This window comes from Aphis gossypii, chromosome X (genome assembly GCF_020184175.1).
Source record: "Aphis gossypii isolate Hap1 chromosome X, ASM2018417v2, whole genome shotgun sequence".
Lineage (NCBI taxonomy): Eukaryota > Metazoa > Arthropoda > Insecta > Hemiptera > Aphididae > Aphis > Aphis gossypii.
The window spans coordinates 64,113,635-64,141,282 of NC_065533.1; the positions used below are offsets into that span (position 1 = coordinate 64,113,635).

At 31.2% G+C, this 27,648-nt stretch overlaps 5 protein-coding genes across 5 annotated transcripts; 2 read left to right on the forward strand and 3 right to left on the reverse strand.

Annotated features, from left to right (window-relative positions):
- Positions 1-3,606: 3,606 nt before the first annotated feature.
- Positions 3,607-8,323, reverse strand: LOC114128123 (uncharacterized). The gene is made up of 2 exons (XM_050207354.1): positions 8,016-8,323; positions 3,607-4,492 (listed from the first exon to the last, which is right to left on the reverse strand). Exons 1-2 carry the CDS (start codon positions 8,321-8,323, stop codon positions 3,607-3,609), a joined length of 1,194 nt encoding a protein of 397 aa, XP_050063311.1.
- A 6,918-nt stretch (positions 8,324-15,241) lies between these two features.
- On the reverse strand, positions 15,242-17,648 carry LOC126552704 (uncharacterized). Its single transcript, XM_050207448.1, has 5 exons — positions 17,418-17,648; positions 17,070-17,322; positions 16,811-16,980; positions 15,622-15,985; positions 15,242-15,558 (listed from the first exon to the last, which is right to left on the reverse strand). The coding sequence occupies exons 1-5, from the start codon at positions 17,646-17,648 to the stop codon at positions 15,242-15,244; spliced, it is 1,335 nt and encodes a 444-aa protein (XP_050063405.1).
- Positions 17,649-20,093: 2,445 nt separating this feature from the next.
- LOC114123868 (uncharacterized) lies at positions 20,094-20,940 on the reverse strand. The gene is made up of 2 exons (XM_050207355.1): positions 20,410-20,940; positions 20,094-20,348 (listed from the first exon to the last, which is right to left on the reverse strand). The coding sequence occupies exons 1-2, from the start codon at positions 20,938-20,940 to the stop codon at positions 20,094-20,096; spliced, it is 786 nt and encodes a 261-aa protein (XP_050063312.1).
- Positions 20,941-22,178: 1,238 nt separating this feature from the next.
- LOC126551986 (uncharacterized) lies at positions 22,179-24,685 on the forward strand. The gene is made up of 2 exons (XM_050206418.1): positions 22,179-23,345; positions 23,447-24,685. The coding sequence occupies exons 1-2, from the start codon at positions 22,748-22,750 to the stop codon at positions 24,361-24,363; spliced, it is 1,515 nt and encodes a 504-aa protein (XP_050062375.1). The 5' UTR covers positions 22,179-22,747; the 3' UTR covers positions 24,364-24,685.
- Positions 24,456-25,349, forward strand: LOC126552647 (ATP-dependent DNA helicase pif1-like). The gene has a single exon (XM_050207356.1). The coding sequence runs from the start codon at positions 24,456-24,458 to the stop codon at positions 25,347-25,349; it is 894 nt and encodes a 297-aa protein (XP_050063313.1).
- The last annotated feature ends 2,299 nt before the right edge of the window (positions 25,350-27,648 follow it).

Genomic DNA, 27,648 nt, shown 5'->3' on the forward strand with positions numbered 1-27,648 from the left:
TACAGCTAACTGTAAATGTAGAAAATAAACCCGCATTTAGGTACTTACATTATAAAAATAAAATTATTTAATCTTTTAGCCCTAATAGGTAATACTAAAAATAAGCAATAACAATCTATATAATAATATTGTATTATTTACAATTGAGACATAATATTAAAAAAATATTTACAGATCATTTATAAAGTATAAAATTAAAATAATATATTTTCAATAAATAACTAATTAGTTAGTTATTGAAATGAATTATGGGAAAAGCAACAACAAAATCTAAGTCTTCTGCAGTTAATACCATATATTTTGTCTTAACATCTTCAATGTGATATGAACAAATAGTTTTGGAAAAATTATTTAATTTATATACACCAATCTGATCACTTTTTAAAGGTTTTTCAAAAAATCTTTCAATTTTCTCAAACTGTCTACCTAATAAAATATTTCTTTTTTGAATGTGGCTATAACAAATATTAACAACTTTAATAATAATTAATTTTGAATCGATATTTAAGCCAACATATGAATCAGCATTGGTGTGTACTTTAATTTTAACTTTATCCAAAGTTAAAACTTTAAATTGGGGTGAAGAAGTCCCATTTATCAATGGTCCTTCATTATGCGCCATATCATATTTTTGTAATATTTTAGTTTCATCATCATATTGTGAAATGGTTGGAGGATTTAATATGTTACACCGCTCTTCATATCTTTTAACTACTTGCTGAAGTGGCTTATCACTTTTACGTACCATTTTTTTTAGTTGGTACATATAGTTCTCAAATTTAAAACAACTTATAGTATCTAAAGGACCAAATTTGTTGAAGTCATCAAATAAATGGATCAGACCATGGACATTATATGAAATAAAATGTTTATCATATAAAATACCAAAATCTTTAACAAATTGTACCATTAATATTTTAGCAACATTTGCTAAATTGCTGAAGTTTGGACTGAGGAAAATACTCAAAGATAGAAAATGTTGATATATTTTTTTTGGAACGATTGAATGAATTGCAACAACACCAACATACAATAAAAATAGTCTAAATTCTGTTGCTTTCCAACGGGCTAAATCGTCTAATGATCTACAATTCCGAGCAAAATCACAAGGTATACTGTTTTTAAATGTTATGAGTCTAGCAGAAATTTTTTTTAATGCAAGAGAATTTAATTTTTGTTTATTTATAACACCTTTTCCTATACCAATGGACCCTTTCCATTACATAAGTATTTTTCTAACTACACCTAAACATACTAGGTGCATGTAGTCCAATGAAAAATCTTGTACAATATCAAAATTTGGAATATTAATAATTTCTGTTGTACTATCTACAATGTGATATTGACGTTGTAGTTTTCTAACAAAATCTTCATGGGTTCTCTTGGAAAACTGTAAATCGGGAAAGCATACACGCCTTGATACATATTAGCCTTTAACAGTGCATCTACCACATGAAAAAAAACCAGTATGGGACTTAGTTTTCAACAGAAATGCGCGAGCAGGAGCATCGCAACAGAATGTATCTACTATAACACTTTTGTGAATAACAGTTAAAATATTATTACTTATAACTTCAACGTCAATACCATAAGTTATAATCTCTTTTATCTCATCTACAAAATATTTAATAAACATATTACTATCTTCTGGCTTATTATACCCCCAATAAATACCTATAGGAAACACAAATTCATTTTTCTGTCGTATGTAAGCTAAAATAGGCCAAAACATACTTCCAGAACTTTTAGCCAAAGGTAAACCATCCACCCCTACAACTAATTTAATTACTTCATCAGAAAAGTCTTTATCTAAATATTTTTTAATATTATATTTAACACCAAAATGGTAATAGATGCCAGGTGGAACTGATTCAACATTTACAAGTTTATCATAAGTCACTCCAGTATGAGTTTTATAAAAAGTTCTACTAGTAACCGGATAGTTATCGAAACATTTATGACTTTTTAGTATCTTTAATAAATCATCAAATGTATTATTTGGCACATTATGCTTGGTCGCCCATTGAATTAAATTTTTAGCAAAAGATTGTTCTGTAGTACAATCACTATTAGCATCACTATGTTCAAACTCTTCACTATCATCAACCACATTTTCAACATTTAACTCAGTATTTTTAACAGCTATGTTATTAGATACTATTTTATCAATATTATTAAAACCACTCTCGTCAATCAATTCGTTATTTTCCAACTCAAACGAATTACCATCATTCTCTAACTCTACGGAATAATTTGGACAAGAATCAACATTTTCAATAAAATGATCAATAAAATTACTCTCATCTAATAATCTTCTACGTTTAGTAGATTTGCTCAATTTATTTCTTCTAAGCATAATAAATAGATATATTAAACTAATAATAAGTATCTAGGTATAATTACTATGTTTAATAATATATAATAAATAATGATACTTACTTGCGAGTATTTAGTACTTAGTACTTACACAAAAAAAAAAAAATGAAAAACGAAGTCGCCGTTCGTGTAAAATGTTAACACATACACGTAAATGGTAAATACTAAATGACAAATTAAATAATACGTTTGAGTCGTTTGAGAATGCGGTGCGTGTAGACTATTATGACGTGAACTGTTCAAAACTTCAAAATATGTCCGCTGCTAATATAATGAGTGCCGACTGCTGCGCGTAATATAATATAGCGGTTTTAATAATATAGTAATATAATATATTATGTTTATTGATACGCGCGTCGCGACGCTCGCACTGGCACTGCTATATAGCTATTTATAAATTGGAAAATTTCGTCGTTTTGTAATATCAATACAATAATTTTGTGATATTATATGATTATTATGTCGATAACGTGGTTAAGGCCGGTGTCACACTTGCGGAATATCCGCAGCGGACGTTCCGCGGCGGAATTTCCGCAATATCGAAATTCATATATTTAATTATTACTGGACACATTACAGCGGAATTTCCGCACGGAAAAAAAAAACCGCTACACGTCGCGATTATTCCGTGGGATTTATTTCCGCGACGGATACCAAAATAAATCCTAACATGTTATTTTGGGTTACCCATGTTATATTTGTAGCGGATATTCCTAGCGGAATCATAATATTTTAACATTTTATTCATCATTTGATTATTAATTCTTCAACGAGCATCATCATCATGTTAGACGTTGAATTATTAATTTCTGAAGTGCAGTTAAATCCATGTTTATGGGATTTAAGCGACAAGGAATATAGTAATCGGGAAGTAAAAAAAAAAACATGGAACCAAATAGCAAAAAATATATTTTCCGATTGGGAAACAATACAGATCGGTGAACGAAAAGAAAAACGTAAGTACTTAAATCATTTTAATTTTAAATATCATATGAAATATACTATTTATAAACATGGAATAAGTACCTGATTTATTAGACGAAATTTTAACATCATCACAATTCACAATAAATCTACTCTAAATAATAATATATAAGTTTTAACTTTTAACTATTAACTGTAAAAGTGTAAATATTATAATTTATAATAATAATACTATAATATTATTATTAAATTATATATTGTATTAACTTATAAGTATTAGTAGGATGCTTCCCAATTTAAAAATAATTAAATTCTGTTATTTTGCCACGGAACGCTTCCGGCATCACTTAAGAAGTATTGGGCGAATTGATCTCTAACCTGTTGTCCAACTAAACTTCTAGATGCAGTTCCTCGTGGTTCAATAGGTAACATGTTATCAGCATTTAAAGTGTCTTCAAACTCAAAACCGTCTCTCCGTCGTATATAATTATGGAGAACTGTAGCAGCTTGAACTATAATACTTACAAAATCAGGATCTACTGCAATACACCCATAAAAAATTTCAAATTTCCTACATAGGATTCCAAAAGCGCACTCAACATTTCTTCTAGCTCTACAAAGTCTATAATTAAAAATTCGCTTGGAATAATTTAAATCACGGCTTGAATAAGGTCTTAATAAATGCTGATGAATTCCAAAAGCTTCATCTCCAATTAATACATAGGGTAATGCAGGGCCATCAGTATTTGGTAGGTTAGTCGAAGGTGGTAAATTTAACGAATTGTTGTAGAGCTGTTTTCCAAAAGTAGATTGTTTAAAAATGTTTGTATCTCCTTCACGGCCATAAGATCCTACATCCACAATTGTAAAACAGTAATTAGCATCAACAACTGCCATTAGGACAATTGAAAAAAACTTTTTATAGCAAAAATAATTTGTGCCACTATGTTGGGGAGAAACTATGCGTATATGCTTCCCATCGACTGCACCAATACAATTTGGAAAATTTGTTTTTTCGAAAAAAACATTTGAAATTTCGATCCATTTAGTGATTGTCGGTGTGGGCATTTCAATTGGTTGTAAAACATTCCATAGTTGAATACATGTCTTTTTTACTATTTGACTGATAGTAATTCTACCCATTTTAAATTGATGCTGTAAAGATGAAAAACGAGATCCGGTAACTAAGTATCTATAAAAAAAAATAAGTTTTATATAAATATGCATAATAATACGCTTAATATTAATAAGTTAAATAAATCCCAGCAAAATATTATAAATAAATTATTTTACTACTAGTAATAATGTAGATTTCAAGTCCCCTTGAAAAATATTTTTACCTATCATTAAATGTTAAAATTATTATGACAATGTGATTTCTTATAATTATATTAATTTATTTGTATATATGTATATATGTTATTAACCCTTCATTAGGCGTGGTCTACGATTGTAGACCAGCTATAATTATTGACAATTTTAGTATTTATAAAAAACTTGTAGTGTCTTGTACATTATCGTAGCTGTTGTTTATCTTTACTACTGCGTAATCAGTGATCGTCGAAATGCGTTGGGTGGCAATACAAATCAACAATATTACGAGTGGTCTACAACTGTAGGCCATGCGACTTAATACGTCATAATTTTTATATAAATTTGCAAGTTTCAAATTTTTTTTTAAATTGGGTACCTACAGTTGTTTTTAATCATTTTAAATTTAACGAAACATAAACAGTAAGTAAATATATTATATATATATATTATATACGTAAATATTTATAGATATATAATAATAATAATAATATATAGATTTTCAATGCATTTTGAAGGTACCTATATAATGATAATAATTATTATTTTTACATTTTTTTTACATGTTGTTTCATATGAACTATAAAATCCGTTAATTATACTTTATATCAATATTATGGAATTTAGTAAAGTTAACAAGAGGAAATGATTAACAAGAAAAATAAGCACCAAAACTCATATTATACACTATAATTTCCTATAAATAAATTACAGTTATAAATGTTATAATACCCATATTTGTTGTTCGACGATAACTGGTACATTTTAATTTTGTTTCGGATCTTTTGCAATCATGTTAATTTAAGATATTTTAAGTTTCAGGCCGATTGAAAGGTAATTGGGTAACTAGTTCTAAAAATAAAAATGCCATGAAAGAAATTATCATAATTTCACTACTAACAAGATAATTGTATTTTCTTCAATTATTTATTGATAATTTTTAATATTTCAATGCTTATACGATTCTTTATATGCATATACGTAATTACTAACCTTTTTAATATAAAGAAAAACAATTAAAATTAATTTAATTTGTCATAAATTAAAGTGGTCTTCAAGTGTAGACCACGCGCCTAACGAAGGGTTACAGCTTTCTTATATGTTAAAAAATTCCATGTCACAATACGATTATAATATTACTATTTTATCTAGTTGATAATTTACAAAAAAAATGGAAGAATGTTAAAGATTATTACAAAAAAGAAAAAAAAGAACTTCCTTCCGGTTCAGCTGCTGTAAAGAAAAAAAAATATGTTTATTTTGAAATGCTTGGGTTTTTAGATAAAACTATTGAACGTAGAAGGTAATACCGTATTATAATTAGTAATATTAGAGCTAGGATTAATATGCATTGGTTTTTTTTTAATTTATTTTTTTTTTATAATTAATATTGTGCTAGATAAGTAGTTAATATCTCAGCTAAGTGTATTTTACCGTTATTAGTTTATTTAACTGTATTAGATTCTGAACGGAGTGATGAATGTATTGACTTTACAATGATGTATGTTTGTTTAGGTATTAATGTTACACCAACTAGCCAGAAAATCAGAAATCAATATATAAATTTTATTTTTATTTTTTATTTTTAGATGTCGTTAAAAAAATTTTGGATTTTAATACAAGGATTCTTATGAGTTGTTCTTAATGTAGTTAAAAAAAAATCAAAAATCGTTAACCACAATTTTTTTTTATAAGCGTTAATAGTTAAAATTTTTACGAAATATGTCAAAATTTCCAAAATTTGCAAGTAATTTTGAAGTTGAAAAAGTGGCGATAAAATTGTTTTGGCCGAGCCAAAATACTTGAAAATTTAATACAAAATTCCTCATAAGTTATTCTTATAGTTATTAAAAAATATAAAAATACATATGCACGATTTTTTTATTAACATTTGAAGTTCAAAAATTGACAAAAATTCGTCAAAATCATCTCCGTTCAGGATCATTTTTCGTATGCAATGATACCTATCATTACATTCAAATTGAACACTTCTATAATATTAATATATAATAATGATTCATACGGCATGTACAGCAAAGCGATACCCACTTACCCGTTTTTTTCATTTATTTTTTTTAACAGTACCATGAGCAACGTAATTTCAAATGAAAGTGTTATTGATAACCCACAAGATAACGTTATCGATAATGAAATAATCGAATCCGACGTTTTGGAAAATGAGGTATTAACCAAGAAGACGTCAACTACAAGTCAACCTCGTAAACAAAAAATGACTGATTTTCAAAAAAGTGTGGTTGAGGTTTTATCTAAAAGAAAAATGGTTAAGGACGACGAAGATTTGGATGAAGATAAATTATTTTTGCTATCCCTTCTACCAACATTAAAAAAAATGCCCAATGATAAAAAATTTGATTTCAAAATTCAAATAATGCAAATGCTTAAAAACTGTAATTTTCCAACTAATTTTAATCTACATTCAACTAATGATACAATAAACCAGTATCCATATCCTATTCAAACCAATGTCTCTAATAACTACAGTCAGAGTACTTTCCAAAACCAGATACCTATTCATCACCAAACACCATACATTTCCAACACCGTCCCTAATATATATCATAACATAACACCCAATTCTTCCAATCAGAATGATCTAAACTTATTTTCTCCTAGTCCACAAGATATTTCAAATCAATCAACTGGTTACATTGATATTGAATGATATTGACTGCTAAGATTGTTAAATTAAATATTTTATTTTACTATTTTTTTTTTTATTAAAGTTTTAAATTTATGTTGTTTGATAAGACACTAAAAAAAGGAATTATAATTTTCTTTTCTTCATATTATAAAATAATGTATTAATTTTATAAAATGTTGTTTTTTATTACCATAGAATTTTAAAAATGATATGTGTTATTTTTTGGTGTGTGAGTACCTACACGATAAGTAGTTGATTTAATACTTCAATTTTCAACTTTAATATTTCAAGAGGTAAAAATTAAAAATTATCAATAGTTTTCAAAATTGTCTGGAAAAACAAAAAAATAACGAAAAACGGGAATTTTCAGGCAAAAATTTAATACATGATTCCTCATAAGTTTGTCTATTTTTATATAAAAAAAAAAAATTATCTCCCGGAAAGTCAATTAAAATTGTTATGAGTGTTTGAGCTTCAATTTTTTACATCTTGATGTCCCATGTAGTCATTTTCTTATTCTGTTGTAATTCAAAAACGAATAATATTACCTATAGATTCATAAAATTTACACCATGTGTTTATTTTATCAATTCCTGTACTTGATAAAATGTTTAAAATATTTTGACTCGTTTTGAGCTTTTACGGACATTCTTAATTTTTAATTAATTAATTTTTTTTTGTCTATAAATAGAAATAAAATCATTCAATTGCAAACTTTTTTAAATAAAAATCATTATATTACCTTAATGTAACTGTCAGCCGTTCTTCAATGACAATAGTTTCTCTGAAAGTGGAGCTCGTTTCAGATATATGTGGTCTCAATAAAATCACCAACTCGTCAAATGATTTAATCGACATACGATAGTAATTAAAAAAACGATCCGGATATTTCCTCAAGTGAGAGTATAAGCAGTGGAACTCACCCAAAGTTATTCTCTGAGCATTGAGTGGGTGGACCCAATGAATACGTTGTCGTTCAACTGTGTCAGCAGCAAGCGCAACACATACCAACTCGACGTCATCTAAAAGTTCTAATAGTTCCATTTCCATATCCATATTATATTATTTTAACACGACAAACGGTTTGTTCTGTATGACAAATGAAGTCAAACTGAAGTATTAAAACTACTACTGAGCTGTAGTATCAAGTTTACATTTTTGCGCTAATTCCGCTACGGAAAAAACGCAAGTGTGACACCAGCCTATACAACGCGGAAATTCTGCCGCGGAACGTCCGCTGCGGATATTCCGCAAGTGTGACACCGGCCTAAGGATTTATATACTCTATATATATAATAATAATAACCACCGTGGTCAATATTATTTTCAAATAATGCTTATCAACAGAGACAATATAATAAGAATATAATATTGTATAATGGCTATATAATACGGCCCGGATGTTATGACGGTTATTTTTGGTTATAATATTAGAAAATTAATGCAATTATTCAAAAACGGCATAAACACATTTTGAAGAACTATAGAAAGAAAATATTATAATTTATAGAGTGTGATTTTTATACCAAGTTCAATCTAAAATAATAACAGATTCTTATAACAATAAGTTGTAAATAATTTAATTCGCTAAAAAAGGTGGTACCTAATAATTTAATTAATTAATTAAAATGTTGTTATCTTTACTTTTTTTCTGTAATATATATTATTAACATAATATTATATGTAATATATTGAAGTTACAATTTTTTTTTATCAATTTGGTTATAATGAGAAACTTTTTTCATTGGTCCATTAAACGTCATTATAAACGATTTCTACTGTACATAAATCAAGATATACATTTTTGGAAATTATATAAGAACAATATGTATAATTTATATATAATTATTGTAGTATAGATATCGTAAAAAAAATATCATAAGAATATTGTATAGAAACCAGTTTTATAATATTTTGAGTGAGATATCTCATAAGTATTACATACAATTATATTCTACAGTTATTCTAAACAAGATATATAATGTATATTGCTATAAATGAGTTTTTAAATATTTGAACTTTGATATTTCATAGACATTTAGCTTATATATAAATGTATATATACATATTTGGATATTAGAACAATATGTTTTTATAATTGTAGTATAGATATCATTAAAAAAATATCTTAAGAATATTGTATAAAAACCATTTTTGTAATATTTCATGTTAGATATAATGGAGATATTAGAAAAATATATAAAATTAAACATTAATTTTCAGTTATTATATTAATAATTAAAGGATATACAAAATGAAATATCTAAAAATCTACTTAGTCTAGATATCAACCGTATATTAATATACTCTATTTGCTATGTGGGAAATTGTGTATTAAAATTATGTGTAGTGATTAACATTCCTATGTATATGAGTCTTGGGATTAAAATATTTTACAAGTTATTGTAACAAGACTAGCTGCTAAAAATTAAATTAAACCGGGCATTTTTTAATGAAAAGTAATTTAAACATGATTTAAGGTACTGCATTGTGGTTATTCTGTAAATATATTTTTTTCATTTACTATTAGAAACAATTATCAATTTTTTAATTGCATCTTGACAAAACATTGCTATTTTTTTTTTTTACATACTACTAGGTATCTATGTGTCGTGTAGAATATTTTCTTAGCATGCAAAAATATCTTATAAAGTTATCAAAATTTTTTATAAAAATATTATTAGATACCTAGTTGGTTTATTGTTTTAAATATAGTAACATGTTTTTATAGTATTGTTTAAATATTTCATAATTGTTTAAGTGTTCTTGTCTTACATTCACACATACTACTTCCTAATACCAAACATTAATTAATTAATTATTTATTTATTTATTTATTTATTACAATACGGGACGAACCCTTTAGTACATGAATATAATAATATAATAATAACAGTTTTAGTAGCATATGGAAACGTGGCTCAATATCAGAGAGAGAATGAAGGGTCAGTGTTGGCAATGCGCATAAGACGAATGATCTGTGAGTTAAGATAGTAGTTAGAGGAAGAGAAAGGTATATGAAATGGAACAGATGATCGTGTACAGCGAGAGGGGACATTAAATGAGACTTGGGATAGTAATTCAGGACTATCAATTTTAGATGAAAGAAGATTGGATAGAAATGTCAAGTTAGTTGAAAGACGACGATCGGTGAGGCTTTCTAAGGAAAGGAGGCGTTGGATTGGCGTGTAGTCGTGAGGTGGGCAGACTATCTTTAGTTTGTAAGCAGCTTGACGGAGGAATTTTCTTTGAACCCTTTCAATCATGGTACGTGCGGAAGCGGTGGACGGGTCCCAGAGGACGGAACCATACTCAAGGATGGGACGGACTAGGGAGCAAAAAAGAGTTTTTAGAGGGGAGAGCAAGTGGAAGTCTGAAGAGACACGGTTTATGAAACCTAGCAATTTAAGAGCCTTGCAACATATTATCTGAATATGCATATTAGGGCACAGGTTCCGCGTGAGAGTAAACCCTAAATCCTTTACATAATTATTACAGGTTGTTAAGGCGGTATTGTTTACGGTGTAAATATGCTCGATTACAGTATTAATACGACTAAAAGTCATTACTGAACATTTAGCTATATTAAGAGCTAACCCCAAAGATTCACCCCACGCAGCTAATCGCTGAAGGTCGTTTTGAAGAAGGTGACAGTCAGAGATGGATTTTATACGGAAAAAGATTTTCATATCATCAGCAAAGATAAGAAGTTTGGAATGTTGGAGGACGGAGACCGCTGAGTTTACGAATAGGGCAAACAGAAGTGGAGAAAGAACAGCACCTTGTGGTACACCTGAGGAGGGGGTAAAGCGGTCTGAAGAGGTGGAATCAACAGTTACCCATTGAATCCTATTTGTAATGTATGAGCGAAACCAGGAAAGTAACGGTTCACCGATTCCTATAGAGTCTAGAGTCGACATAAGATGATTATGATCAACACGATCGAAAGCCTTGGAGAAATCTGTGTAGATTACATCTACTTGGCAGTTATCGCGAAAAGAATCATATATATATGAATGAAGACTAAGGTTACAAGTGATAGTTGATCTACCAGGACGGAAGCCATGCTGCTCATCAATTAGAATATGATTCAAGGGAGAACGAATCGAGTTAAGAACAAGTGTTTCAAGTATTTTAGATAAATGAGGGAGGATAGTTATGGGACGATAGTTTGAAACATCATTTGAATCACCAGACTTAAGTATGGGTCTAATAGAGCCAAGTTTAAGTGCAGACGGAAAGATACCCGAGTCAATAGAACGCCTAAACAATAACCATAACGGTTCTGCAAGAACAGATCGAAGTTTGTACAAGAAATCACCCTGGATACCATCAGGACCAACAGACTTAACATTGCGAAGGGAACATAAGCATTTGTAGACGTCACTGATTGAAAAATAGGCATTAGACGGGAGCGGAAAGAGGCAGATAGGATGTAATGTTTGGGATGGAGTCGGTGAAGGCTGGGTGAACACGGATGAAAAATATGCAGCAAAAAGGTTAGCAGTGTCGGAAAGAGATGTACTTTGTTTGCCATGTAGTGAAACACATAAAGGTATAGATTGGGAAGAGCGGTTTTTTCTAATAAAACTCCAAAAGTATTGTGGGTTATGCAATAGGGAGGATTCGGTACGTGAGACAAAATTGCGGTAGCATTGTTTGGAGATGAATTTAAATTTAGCGCGAAGAAGTGAAAAATGCTTGTAATCTGATAATAGCTGGGATGACTTAAATTTGGCATGAGCGCGAGATTTAGCAAACACTAGTTCTTTGAGCTCCTTAGTGTACCAAGAGGGGAAAGTGGAGGGACGAAAAGAGATTTTAGGAACAAAAGTTAAAATTGAATAATGGAGAGCATCAAGGAAGACAGACATGGAATCATCAGGTGAGTATGACAGAAAGGTACTTTTCCAATTGAAATAGTTAAAGAAATTAGTGATCTGCGTGTAATCAGCCTTATTAAAGTTGTAAAATGATTTGAGGGAGGCAGATTGAGGAGCATGAATGGGGAGATTTATAGAGAGTGAGAGAGGTGGATGGTACGAATCAGCAGGCACGGCAGGGTCAAGAGCATGTTTAACAGTTATGGAGTTAAGGTAGAGAATATGAGATCGAGAAGAGAGTGGTGAGAATTTAATATATAGTTATGTTGGAAGAATCCATGAATGGCGAGTCCTTCAGGAATGGTAGTATATTCAGAGATTGTTTGCGATAGGAAACATAGGCCATGTGTATCATTTGACCATGAAATAAATGGAAGATTATAATCACCAGTGAGGATAAGACTATGGTTTGGGTAGTTTTGAATAATAAAATCAATTGTATTTAGATGAGTAGTATAAAGTTCAAGGGGCGACGAGGGTGATATATAAACACTGCAAATTATAATATTTAAGGAGTTAAGAGAGAAGCGGACAAATAATTGCTCAACATTATTATAAGGTAGGATAAGGGGGGAAGAATCTATGTCTTTACGAACAGCTACTAACACACCACCACCGCGATTAAAGGAGCTGGTTTGTGGAGATCTGTGTATATTGTAATTAACGAGACCAAGCTCAGAAGAGTAAAAATTATTAGAGAGCCAAGTTTCCGTAAGAGCAATAAAGAAATAGTTAAAACATGAAGTATTACAATTAAAATTTACAAGTTTGGTACGAAGGCCACGACAATTCTGGTAGAATCCATTGATGTTGCATGTAATGGGGGTGTTGGCGATGTTTATTGTTGAGGATGATGTTGAACTCGGATGTCGTTTTTTGAACGGGAAATTACGCACGGAGAACCGTTTTTGAACGTGATGGTTAGGTTATTTTCGCCTGCAGCAACTCGACGATCTAGCTCAAGGTGACAGGTACGGAGTTGTTGACGTTCGAGTAAAGTTTTGTCACGTACAATGCTAGTAAGTGGTAGAAGAGACAAATTTTGGATTTTGGCTTGACGATAGGACGTTAGAACAGCAGAAGCAGCTTCACAGGAGCCAAAAATAACTTTTAGAGGACGAGTTGAAGTTGAAGTTGGTTTACCAAGTCGAAACGATTTGAAATCAGAATTTAAATCGGCAGAGAGTTTAGAAAATATACCACGTACCGAGACCTTATCGTCGTTGATTTTAGTAGGGAGATCACTCGACGTGGATTCAGGTAGACCATACATAATGATATTGAGTTTGCATCGATCCCGCTCGGTAAATTCTTGTAAGACATCCGAAATTTGAGTGGGTGGGACAGTTGATAGGTTTGAAGTATTTGACTCTAAAGTTAGAACTTTAGATTCAAGGAGGTCAACTTTGGTACGGAGCTCTGAAATTTCGAGTAAGAGCGAATCAAATCGCGAGGTAAGAGCATTGATACTCGTTTTAAGGTCTGAACATAAGGATTTATGGCCAGCCAACAATTTATCTTGAGATGATTGGATATGTTCGATAGCTTTTAAGATGTCATAGTTCGAAGTGCAATTCTTAGAAGTAGTGGAAGCTGTAGAACCCGAACGGAGAGCAGGTGGTGAAGGCCTGGACATAGTTAGAAGTGGAAAAGAACGAAAATATATGTTGAGGGAAAAATGGCGTGCACTACGACACGCTGTATAAGATAAGTTTCTGTGCACACAGTGTATATGATGAGAGCGAACGGGTCGTATCTCAAATCGGCAAACGTAATTACCGGGGGCGCGATAATGCAGTCCGTATGTCCGTCGAGCAGGTAATAATATAAGTAAAAACTTACGTAATTACGGCGGCCGTGTATAAGTATGGGGAAACCACAGTAATTGCCGGGCAGCGCGATAATGCAGTCCGTATGTCCGTCGAGCAGATTAATATAAATAAAAACTTACGTAATTACGGCGGTCGAGTATAAGTATGGGGAAACCACAGTAATTGTCCTTGTGGGGAGAGTTTTGGGCGAACTGACACAAAAATGACACCAATCAAGGGACGCACTTAAGACAAAACAGTTAAAACAAAGTACGTAAAAAACTGGCTACTATAAGCAGAAATATGAACAAAAGAGTCGGGAGCGATTCTATTATATTACACACGAGAGTTATATATTATACATGTACATTTATATTGTAGTAATCATTTAGCTCTACAAATAGTGATACTTTTGAATAATAAATTTAGTTAAATACTTTTTTAATGCCCTTTAGTTTGACGAAATAGTTATTTCCAGACATTTTAACTATTATTATTAAAATAGTCAACTATTATACAAATTGGTAGTTAACCTAAGTTGAACTTTTTCAACTTACTGAAGTTAATGTTTAATATATTTTAATTTTATAATTTTTGACACAACAAACAGAAGAAATCATTAATTTCGTAATTAACAATTCTGTCTTCTTTAGGAATGCAACTGATGGCTATCCAGCGACAACACAAAGAAAACCGTGTATTCCCACGTCGCCGAAACCTAATTTGCCGAATCCCAATTCGCCGACACCCCAGTTCGCCGACATCCCAGTTCGCCGACTATTTATTTACATGTTCCCAATTTGCCGACTCCCAATTCGCCGACTTATTAAAAAATAAAAGTAAATAAAAATGTATCATGTATAAATGGTTATCGTTATTAATACATTAAGTCAGTAGATACATTATTAATTAATTATTATATATAAAATAAAAGTAAATATAAATTGTTCATGTATAAACGGTCAGTAGATAAAAGTAAGTATAAATTATTGTTCATATATAAATGGTCAGTAGATAATATACTATATAAAAATAAAAGTAATTATAAATAATATGCATGTATAAAATATAGTCAGTAAATATGTTATATAAATATATAAAAAAAAAAGTAAATATAAATAAAAAAAAATTATAAAATTATTGTATGATTATATGATATTTTATTATATCGACATACTCTATTAAAGAGATTTCTTCTGATTTCAATCTGAAAAAAATAAAACTTAATTAAATAATAACTATTATACACGTAAAAATTAATTATTTTATAATATTTACCTATCCTTTGCATTTTTTAATCTTTCTTCAAGCTTTCGAAATTTCATTTTAGTTAGTGGTTTTGGATTACCATTTTTTTGGGCTTGTAGATCAATTTCAAAATTTTGTTGTTGATTTTTTATTTCAGTTATCAACACAAATATGTTCGGCTTTGGTCGACTTATACTCCGGTTTAAAGCTGCATGCCAACCTTCTAGGTGGTTAGTTGTCCGTGTCCTATCGGTGTTGAAATGATTCCATATTTTCCGGTCAAACATGCATGCATCACTATTCAAATATGTATCCACAAAATAGTCCATAATTTTTATAACGTCTAAAAATAAGTAAATATTATATAATATTCTAGTCAAATTATAATTAAATCGTTTTCAGTTACTTTCATTAACTGGTGCTTCAGCATGAATAATTGACCAACACTCATCTATTTCATCGATAGGCACCAGAGCTAAGGCACATATTCTCCGAACAGTTTTTTTTACTTCATCGTTGTATGTATAATCGTGCACTAAACCAACTTTTTGTACTTGACGCCATATAGATTGCCCAAAATGAAAAAGGCATCCTTTTATTTCTATGTTATATCCAAATGAATCTCGTATAGCAACAATCATTCTTATTTCAAAATCGATTTGAAATGTTTTGGGCTTGAAAGCCAAATCATTTCTCAAAGCAGCTTCTTTAATTATATTAAACATCCTCGTATAGGTATTAGTGCTTTTATTTGATAAAAGAGCATAAACCTAAATATATAAATATAAATATAAAAACATTATATTTAAATATAATAATTAAAATTAAATATTAATAATATTAATAAAATTCAAACGCACATAAAATTTTTCCTATAATGATGTTATGAGTTTTCTCTATAGCTACTTGAAGGAAAACTTATGGAAAACTTTGTGTTATAATTTAAATCCTTAGTTATGAACACAAAAAATTTTATGATTTTTCAACTTCAAAATTACTTGCAAATTTTCGCGTTTTCGACAGATTTCGTAAAAGTTTGAACTATAAACGTTTATAAAAAAAATTGTGACTAACGATTTTTAATTTTTTTTAGCTCCAATAAAAACAACTCATAAGGAACCTTGTATTAAATTTTCAAAACTTTTTGGTCATCCAAAAATTTTTTATCCACACTTTAAAAAAAATTTCTCAAAAAAATTGAAAATTTCAGTGGTCTATAAATAACTCAAAAAAAGTCAAAATTTTTTGAAAATTTAACTATGTACAGATACTACTGACATTAACATTTGGTGAAAATTTTAAGTATTTTCAGTGATTAATTTTTGAATTACAACCATAAAAAAAAATCGATTTGGTCGAAAACTGGTTTTGCGTAAAATTTGCCGTTTTTCCGTCATTTATTTTTTGTTTTTCTCGATTTTTTTGAAAACTGTTGGAAAATGTTAACTTTTAACCTCTATAATGCATCAAGGATATTCACTTTTACATGTACACAGACACAAAAAAAAAAACATACATCATTGTAAAATCAATACATTCATCACTTCGTTCAGAATCTAAAATGTGCTACATATTTTAAATGATAACATACTAACCATTGGCACCATAACACCCATTACAAAACAGTGTAATGTGTATATTTGCATAAATAATTTTGGGGCAGATTTAAATGTACCATCCATGAAAACAATTTCACTGCTACAAAGTCGTTTTAAAAATCCTTCTGTTCCAAATATAATTATTTTATCATCATTTCCTTCTGAACCTAAATAATGTATATACATAATATACATACCAGCAAGAGAAATTATGGAATAGGTATATTTAAATTTTAAAATAATGTAAAATAATTACCTAATAAAAAATCTATCCCATCGTTTGTAGAACGCCAGTCACCTTCAATCGTTAAATCGCATAATTTCGACGGTAAAGGGGGAATCATTTTCATTTTTTTTCTGTAACCGGAACTTTTTATGCTAGTAAATACTGGAATAGCATCTACAATTTCAGAGTTTGTAGCACATTGTATTCCTGAAGTAATTACAGATCTCCTTATTTCTTTAAATGCTTTAGGTACTGGTTTTGTTGGATTATTCGAAATTTCCTCCTTCATTAATTATATTTAAAAAAAGCACTTATAATTTATAAAATATGCATCTTTTTTTAATTTTTTTAATTTTAATAAATACAAATATTACTTACTTTCAGTTTATTTCTAAAACCACGATTCGCTAACTCAACTCCATGTGTTAGGTGATCGTGTTTTTTCGACAATACAACATCAGTATTGTTTTTTAAAATAGCACTACCGCCGCAATTTTGAATACATTTATAATATTCAGTTGTGTCCCGTATTCTATCAATGCGATGAATAAAATTATCGACCACTAGTAAATCTCGTTCTTTTTCAGATTTGATTTTATACCATTCCATTTTTAATTAAATTTTTAATAAGAATAAAGCACTTTTCAATATAGTTATCCTAAAGTTCGCTGTAACGACGGCTGGATTGAACTAAATTCATCGATCTATACTACATGACGTGGATTTTATATTTTTATATGTGGAAAAACATTTAAACATTGAACTTATATCGATAATTTACCATAATAATATTATTGCTACCTATCTTATCCGTTTTTGATAAAATCATTGTCAACTGTCGGCGAATCGGGAAAATTAAAACTTTATTAATAATTTGTCGGCGAACCGAGACGTCGGCAAACTAGACTGTCGACGAAAAGGGAATATTTTAAAAATATTTTAAAACTGGTATATTTGTCGGCAAACTGAGTTGTCGGTGAATTGGAATTCGGCAAAGTGGGTATAAACCGTATAGGTACATTAGTTTATATCGATTCCCGTGATCGGTAAACGTTGTTAGGTATAAGATACCTATTCGCAAAAATATTTTGAAATTTTACGTATAATATGATATATTTTATTATACAGAGAAAATACTAACTAAGTTGTGAATGTTGAAAACACGGGTTGTGCGTATAATATAAAATAATAATTAAAAATTAATATATACTTACCTTGCTCCTATTATTCCGTTTACATTTGTGTGTACAGACTTTTATTTGATTTATTACTCTCACCTATCGGCTATCACCAATCACCATAGATATATATGTCCATATCGGATATTCACCACCAATGAGTTTATACGTAAATAATAATAAACATACGAACTAAAAAACTTTTAACTAAATAAATCGCAATTCTTAAATTATCGGTATTAAAATCAAACTGACGTTTAAAACAATCACAAATATAGTATAAAAAATACGTTACATTTAACAATACTGTTTTATGATTTATTGTTGAGATGATAAATATAGTTCTAGATTCAACAAATATATATATATAATATAATAAACGTATACCATTAATTCAATATTTTTATTATCATTGAATTTATAATGTATTGTTAATTTAACATGTCGTATACGCCGATTACTCGGACGTATACCAAAATAAAGTTAAACACAAAATAACGCAAAATACTTTATTTAAGTTTGAACACGACGTCCGGTGGTGATCGAGTCACACGATCACCACCACTGACTACCTTTGCTGTCTTAGCCATCTCACTTATATATTACACTTACAATCGAATTACTATCGATTGTTCTACATTTTTCTATTACTACGTTAAATTTACAATTATAGATACTATGATTATTGTGTAATTGTTATTTTAACCCGATTAGTAAATTATTAAACAAATTTATTTACATTTCTTATTATTATATCTTGCTTACTATGCTAACTGTAATATAAAGTTTACTGGCACCGAATTGCACAATTGTTATTTTAACCTATTTCTGTGAATAATTAACTACTATTGCTTAACTTATTGAATTTTACTGTTTTACTTATTACCTATAGTTTTTCTTAACTTATTTCTTACGTACTAACATCTCTTATAAAATATTCATACATATAATACAACAAACAAAACAACAACAATACAATTTGACAATATGTTTATTAATTGAATAATATTTTTGTCATATTGATAAAATAATGTCATTCCAATAAATGTTAGATTTGTTAATTTTCTACAAATCTATTTTGTGAATATAATTAATAGTATTTTTTTCAGTGTAGTTTTAAAACTATATTTGTTATTTTGACAAATATCATTATTCAATATAATAATAATTTTATTAAGATGATAAAAAGTTTTTATTAATCGATTACTGGTTTGTTAAGGAATAATAAAAAAAAATGTTGATCGTATAAACTATTTATTATTTTTATAAAATATTTTTTATTATCATAATAAAAATCTTTATTATAATAATACAATTGATGAACGGGCCAATGATAGTCCGCGACGCCCGGTCACCAAAATAATCTGCACGTTCCACTCACACACCGACCTATAGTTCGCGACATGAAAAGTGGCCGATGACCGTTGCGAACCTAACGGCCGTTTCAACCTAGTGGTTCGCAATGTAATTAAATTAATTGCCGCTTTTTTTTTTAAATTAACCATTTAAACACGTATTTTTTTTTTTTTATAATTAACAAAATAACTCCAAAACCATTGTTCTATTCTGTGCCAAAACTCCTATACAAATGATTTTATGTTTCAATTTCAAAAGTATTAACAAAGACGTTACAAACCATAACCATTATTAATTATTATTTTATTATTATGTTATTTATTATCTATTTATTATTACTTTTTTTTTACACCATTATGATTTTTAGACAGAAATCAGGACCAAAAGTGTTTAATATAATTTACTGTAAAATAATTTATAAATCAATTTTTTTATTTAAACCAAACATAATAAACAAAAATTTAAAAAAAAATTACAAGTACAAAAAATTGTATATTTAATATTATTTAAGACACATAACTTATCCGTTTGTTTCTCCGTCAATATCTTCTTCATCACTCCAGTCGCTGTCATCTGGTAATATTGTCATAATTATTCGTTCCATCATGGTGTCCCTCATTATTTCTTTTTTGTTGTCCTCGTCCTGAATTTGTTCTGCATGACGAACGCATTTCTTCCAGTCGTCTATTGTGACTGCATCTAATGCTTCGTGCGTTAACCGCTCAATATCAACCATTTTGAAAGTATTATTTAATTTCGCTACTTGGGCCCTTAACTTGAGCCCAAATTAGCTCAATTGGGTTATACTTACAATGGTATGGTGACAGACGGATTACCTCATGACCCATTTCCATTGCAATGTAATCCAACTCGTAAATTTTTTCACGTGGCAATAGATTTTTAACTTTTTGCCGAAGATCAGGTAATGTTTCCAATGGATGGAACTCGACATTATTTTCATTTAACCATTGTTGTACTTCGACTTTTTTCCAATTACTTTTGGGATATTCATATTTGAGGATTGAATGGTAAGGTGCGTTATCCATGACTATTATTGATGGCTCTTCTAGATTTTTTAATAGTTGAATAAACCACTCTTTAAATACTTCACCATTCATCTGATTATGATAATCCGTCGTATTTCCGCTATTGCTTCGAAATACCAATTTTGACCCTTCTATAAACCTGTAGCGAGCACATCCTGCGTGGCATACAATAAGTCGGCCTCCTTTACCCGTCAGCACCTTCAGACCACTTAAATTATTTTCATCTGGCCAAATAAGGCTGCGTGAGTGGTTTTGGTTTACCCACGTTTCGTCGAGATAAACCACTGGCCGATCATCTTTATTTTCTCGCAGCGTACTCATTTGTCGTAAAAATTTATACCGAAGTGCGACGATATCATTTCTCTCCATTAAAAACAAACGTCCATCATTACATTTTTCGTATGTAAATTTTAAATTGTTTAGGAGCCTTTGCAATGATCGAACGCACCCAGTGTAATTTGTTTTTTTTTTATGGCATTTTATATCAATTGAGACGTTGGGTACTCACCTCGATCGTAAAACTCGTGGATAGTTCTTCTTACAACATCGGCATCGAAATCATCCAGCTCCGAAACAGTTTTCGCGCGTTTATACCCTTTACGTGAAGAAACAAACGTAGGATCCGCAAATGGTGTTTATGGATTAACACTATTTTTTCCTTCAGCACAAATCCGTCGTACAGTACGATAACCCACACCACAAGCTTCGGTAGTAATAACTTAGGCATTATTAAAAAAATCAGCAGTTAAATCTGGCTTATTCGATAATTGTTTTAAAAACAAATACACACTATAAATAATTTTTTTACTAATATATATATAAATATATGTTATATATTTTATACTATATACGTTTGACTTAGTTGCCCGACAAGTTTTTATAAATCTTGAATTAACTAAATTATTATTTTTAAATATATTATGGTACAGAAGTAAACAGTACCTATGTAACATTTTAAAAAATATGAGTTAATTGATTTTAGTTATTTCAAACCTGCACAAAATGGAACCAGCAGGACAATATTGTTGCTTCAGGATAGGTCTGTTGAAACGCGTTATGAAGTCTAGTTTCAAAGTCTATCATTACTGATGTGGGCCTTACATTTGGGAATTTTGTTTTAAATTGCACAAGGTATGCAAACTCAGTTTTAGTTTCCATCAATATAAAACAAATTGGGATGGACTAAAGTAAAACAACCAGATCAATTAAATTAGTATCTATTTTTCATACCCCTAGGTGATGAGGATTGTCCAGAAAAAAATAATAGAAGTGCTCAAACAGGGATTTTGATAATTTACGGTAGAAATAATTGTTTATAAATGGTTGCTAAGGTATTGGTTGTATATATAAAAAAAAAAAAAATAATAGATACAACATACAAAAATACATACAATCCTCAATTTTTCCTTTTAATCAGCCCCTTTGCGTTTTATTGGCATTGCTCACCGTACAAAACATACATTATGTACAATTGTCAACGTTACTACACTTGATGCATAAACAATATGTATGGCAACGAAAACTGTGACACGAGAATTTTATATATTTGATGTTTTGTACAGTGAGCAATGCCAAGAAAAAGCAATGGGGCTGATTTGAGCCGCAGTACAAGTAAAGCTCGAAACTTGCGAAATAATAGATCCGAAAGAACAGAAGAACAAATCCAGCAACAAAATACTGATGCACGTGTCAGAATGGCGCAGTTGCATCAAGAAGAGCCAGAAGATACACGAGCTGAACGCAATGAAGTCAGAAGATTAGAACTACGACAATCACGCCGCTTCACAGTCAAAAGACGAAGAACAAATGACCAACAACGACAACAGGTACATCGAGCATTTATATCTGATTCATTCCCGCGTCTAGCATTCCAGTATGAGCCCGATATTGAATATTATGCTCATTCAAAAGTGGTAATTGGTGCTATGGACAAGGAATGTCCGCATTGTCATGCTCTGAAATTCAAAAATGAGCCGGCTGGGATGTGTTGCGCGTCAGGAAAAGTGCAACTACCTGAAATTGAAACACCACCTGAACCATTGAACCATTGATCGGCTTACTCATCGGCACGGATCCAGATTCTAACGAGTTCCTGAAGTCAATTCGAAGATTCAATTCATGATTTCAAATGACATCGTTCGGAGCAACAGAAATAGTTCGAAATAATAATGCAAATGGTCAACAATTCAATTCTACATTCCAAATCAGAGGCCAAGTTTATTATAAAATGGGCTCACTACTGCCAATGCCAAACGAACCACATAAATTCTTACAAATATACTTTATGGGCGGCGATGATTCCGGAAGCGCACTTGCCAATCGCGTGAATGCACGTTGTTATTATAATAACCTTGATTCACTTTATGCCAGGCGCATCGTCGGCGAGCTAGATGTTCTTTTGAACGAGCACAACGAGTTGTTGAAAATATTCAAATCACATATGCACCAATTACAAAGCGATAATCACGCTATCGTCATTAATCCTGATAAAACACCAGCTGGAGAGCATTTTCGTAGATACAATGCACCCGTTGTTGATGATGTTGCTGGAATCATGGTTGGCGATTGTACAGCTGCACGAGAAATTGTGATTCGTAGAAGAAATAATAACTTTCAGTTCATTGCTGACACACATCGTTCATATGACGCTCTCCAATATCCGCTAATATTCTGGAAGGGACAAGACGGATATTGCATAAACATAAAACAACGAGATCCCGTATCAGGTACTTCATTGATTATTAATTTGATCATTAATCATTTAACAAAACAATTCAATTATTGAACGAAATAAATTTAAATAAATTTTTATGAACAAATATTACAGGAGTTGAAACAAACAAGAACGTTAGCTCAAAGGATTATTATGCGTACCGATTAATGATTAGACGTGGCCTGGACAACGTAATTTTACGATGTCGTGAGCTTTGTCAACAATTCATGGTCGACATGTACGCGAAGATTGAGAGCGAACGACTACTATACTTACGATATAATCAACAAAAGCTGCGCGAGGAAGAGTACATTCATTTGCGAGACGCTATCAACAACAACGCCTACGTCGCCGAAATTGGTAACCATGTCATTTTACCACCATCGTACGTAGGCAGTTCACGTCATTTGCAAGAATATATACAGGATGCTCTGACTTACGTGCGCGAATATGGACGACCATGTTTATTTTTCACGTTCACATGTAATCCAAAATGGTCAGAGATTACATCTTTGCTACTGCCTGGCCAAAATGCAATACATCGCCATGACATTTCAGCACGTGTGTTCAGACAAAAGTTGAAGTCTTTAATAAGTTTCATTACTAAATCACATGTATTTGGTCCCACACGTTGCTGGATGTATTCGGTTGAGTGGCAAAAGCGAGGATTACCTCATGCACACATTTTGGTTTGGTTCATCGACAAAATCCGTCCTGAAGAAATTGATAGTATCATTTCTACGGAAATTCCAGATCCATCCACCGACCAACTGCTGTTTGGTATTGTTACAACAAACATGATTCATGATCCATGTGGTACTCTTAATAGTTCATCGCCTTGCATGGCTGATGGAAAATGTACTAAAAATTTCCCTAAAGATTTTACCAATGATACGGTCACAAATGTCGACGGATACCCAAATATCGTCGAAGAAATCCTGAAAATGGCGGACAGTCATTTATTAAAAATATCATCAACACAGACATTGATATTGACAATCGTTGGGTGGTGCCATATTCGCCTCTGCTGAGCAAGACATAAAATGCTCATATTAATGTTGAGTTCTGCAGTTCTGTGAAGAGCATCAAATACATTTGCAAGTATGTCCATAAAGGCAATGATATGGCGGTGTTTAGAGTGGAAAATATTAATGCGAATGCTCCTCCAGTGAATAAAAACGATGAAATAACGCTCTACCAAATTGGTCGGTACATCAGCTCCAATGAAGCTGCTTGGCGTATCTTTGGTTTTCCAATTCATGAACGGGATCCAGCAGTTGTTAAGTTAGCCATCCATCTTGAAACCGGTCAGCGTGTATTTTTCACGAACGAGACAGCGATTGATCGTGCAATAAATCCCCTTAAAACTACACTCACTGCATTTTTTGAATTGTGTAATCGTGCGGATGATTTTGGAGCATTTGCACGAACATTACTCTATTCACATACTCTATTTACAAATATAAATCTGAAGATACAGATGTTGTTGCCAGAGAACTTGGTATCATATAAATCTATTGATACGGTTTGCGACGACAGCGAAGCAGTTAACTTTCCCACAGAGTTTTTGAACTCATTGGATTTGCCAGGCATGCCACCGCATGATTTACAATTAAAGGTTGGATCTCCCATGATCATGCTTCGTAATTTGAACCCGCCCCGGTTGTGCAACGGTACGCGATTAGTCATTCAAAAATTAATGAAAAACGTGATCAAAGCCAGGATTTTAAATGGCAAGTTCAGAGGTGAAAATATACTCATACCACGGATTCCTATTATACCTACTGATGTGCCAATTCAATTCAAACGTATTCAGTTTCCGATTAGATTGGCATTTGCAATGACTATCAACAAATCCCAAGGTCAAACGATGTCTGTTTGTGGATTAGATTTGAGAACACCATGTTTTTCACACGAACAATTATACGTGGCATGCTCTCGAGTGGGTAAACCATCCAGTTTGTTTGTGTTAGCTAATGATGGACTAACAAAAAATATTGTTCACGATATAGCATAAAGAGATTGATATTGTTTAATAGTGTTACTGTCGTAATTGTTTAATTAATCTAATATATAAAATTCTCGTGTCACAGTTTTCGTTGCCAGACTCCTCCGAAATGGCTTGTCGATTTTGATGAAATTTTTTGGGCATATTCAGTAGGTATGAGAATCGGCTAACATCTATTTTTCATACCCCTAAGTGATAAGGGTGGTCCAGAAAAAAATAATAGGAGTGCTCAAACAGGGATATTGATAATTTACGGTAGAAATAATTGTTTATAAATGGTTGCTAAGGTATTGATTATATATAAATAAAAAAAAAAAATAATAGATACAACATACAAAAATACATAATTAAGTTATAAATTAAATTAAATTATATTTCAAATTACGAAGCATGATAATTGGAAATCCAACCTTTAATTGAAAATTATGCGGTGGCATGCCTGGCAAGTCCAGCGAGTTCAAAAACACTGTGGGAAAGTTTACTGCTTCGCTGTCGTCGCAAACCGTATCAATAGATTTATATGATACCAAGATCTCTGGCAACAACATCTGTATCTTCAGATTTATATTGTCAATGTCTACATTTTCATTTTTTTCACGATTTTTTCAACTCCTGTAATATTTGTTCATAAAAATTTATTTAAATTTATTTCGTTCAATAATTGAATTGTTTTGTTAAATGATTAATGATCAAATTAATAATCAATGAAGTACCTGATACGGGATCTCGTTGTTTTATGTTTATGCAATATCCGTCTTGTCCCTTCCAGAATATTAGCGGATATTGGAGAGCGTCATATGAACGATGTGTGTCAGCAATGAACTGAAAGTTATTATTTCTTCTACGAATCACAATTTCTCGTGCAGCTGTACAATCGCCAACCATGATTCCAGCAACATCATCAACAACGGGTGCATTGTATCTACGAAAATGCTCTCCAGCTGGTGTTTTATCAGGATTAATGACGATAGCGTGATTATCGCTTTGTAATTGGTGCATATGTGATTTGAATATTTTCAACAACTCGTTGTGCTCGTTCAAAAGAACATCTAGCTCGCCGACGATGCGCCTGGCATAAAGTGAATCAAGGTTATTATAATAACAACGTGCATTCACGCGATTGGCAAGTGCGCTTCCGGAATCATCGCCGCCCATAAAGTATATTTGTAAGAATTTATGTGGTTCGTTTGGCATTGGCAGTAGTGAGCCCATTTTATAATAAACTTGGCCTCTGATTTGGAATGTAGAATTGAATTGTTGACCATTTGCATTATTATTTCGAACTATTTCTGTTGCTCCGAACGATGTCATTTGAAATCATGAATTGAATCTTCGAATTGACTTCAGGAACTCGTTAGAATCTGGATCCGTGCCGATGAGTAAGCCGATCAATGGTTCAATGGTTCAGGTGGTGTTTCAATTTCAGGTAGTTGCACTTTTCCTGACGCGCAACACATCCCAGCCGGCTCATTTTGAATTTCAGAGCATGACAATGCGGACATTCCTTGTCCATAGCACCAATTACCACTTTTGAATGAGCATAATATTCAATATCGGGCTCATACTGGAATGCTAGACGCGGGAATGAATCAGATATAAATGCTCGATGTACCTGTTGTCGTTGTTGGTCATTTGTTCTTCGTCTTTTGACTGTGAAGCGGCGTGATTGTCGTAGTTCTAATCTTCTGACTTCATTGCGTTCAGCTCGTGTATCTTCTGGCTCTTCTTGATGCAACTGCGCCATTCTGACACGTGCATCAGTATTTTGTTGCTGGATTTGTTCTTCTGTTCTTTCGGATCTATTATTTCGCAAGTTTCGAGCTTTACTTGTACTGCGGCTCAAATCAGCCCCATTGCTTTTTCTTGGCATTGCTCACTGTACAAAACATCAAATATATAAAATTCTCGTGTCACAGTTTTCGTTGCCATACATATTGTTTATGCATCAAGTGTAGTAACGTTGACAATTGTACATAATGTATGTTTTGTACGGTGAGCAATGCCAATAAAACGCAAAGGGGCTGATTAAAAGGAAAAATTGAGGATTGTATGTATTTTTGTATGTTGTATCTATTATTTTTTTTTTTTTTTTATATATACAACCAATACCTTAGCAACCATTTATAAACAATTATTTCTACCGTAAATTATCAAAATCCCTGTTTGAGCACTTCTATTATTTTTTTCTGGACAATCCTCATCACCTAGGGGTATGAAAAATAGATACTAATTTAATTGATCTTGGTTGTTTTACTTTAGTCCATCCCAATTTGTTTTATATTGATGGAAACTAAAACTGAGTTTGCAT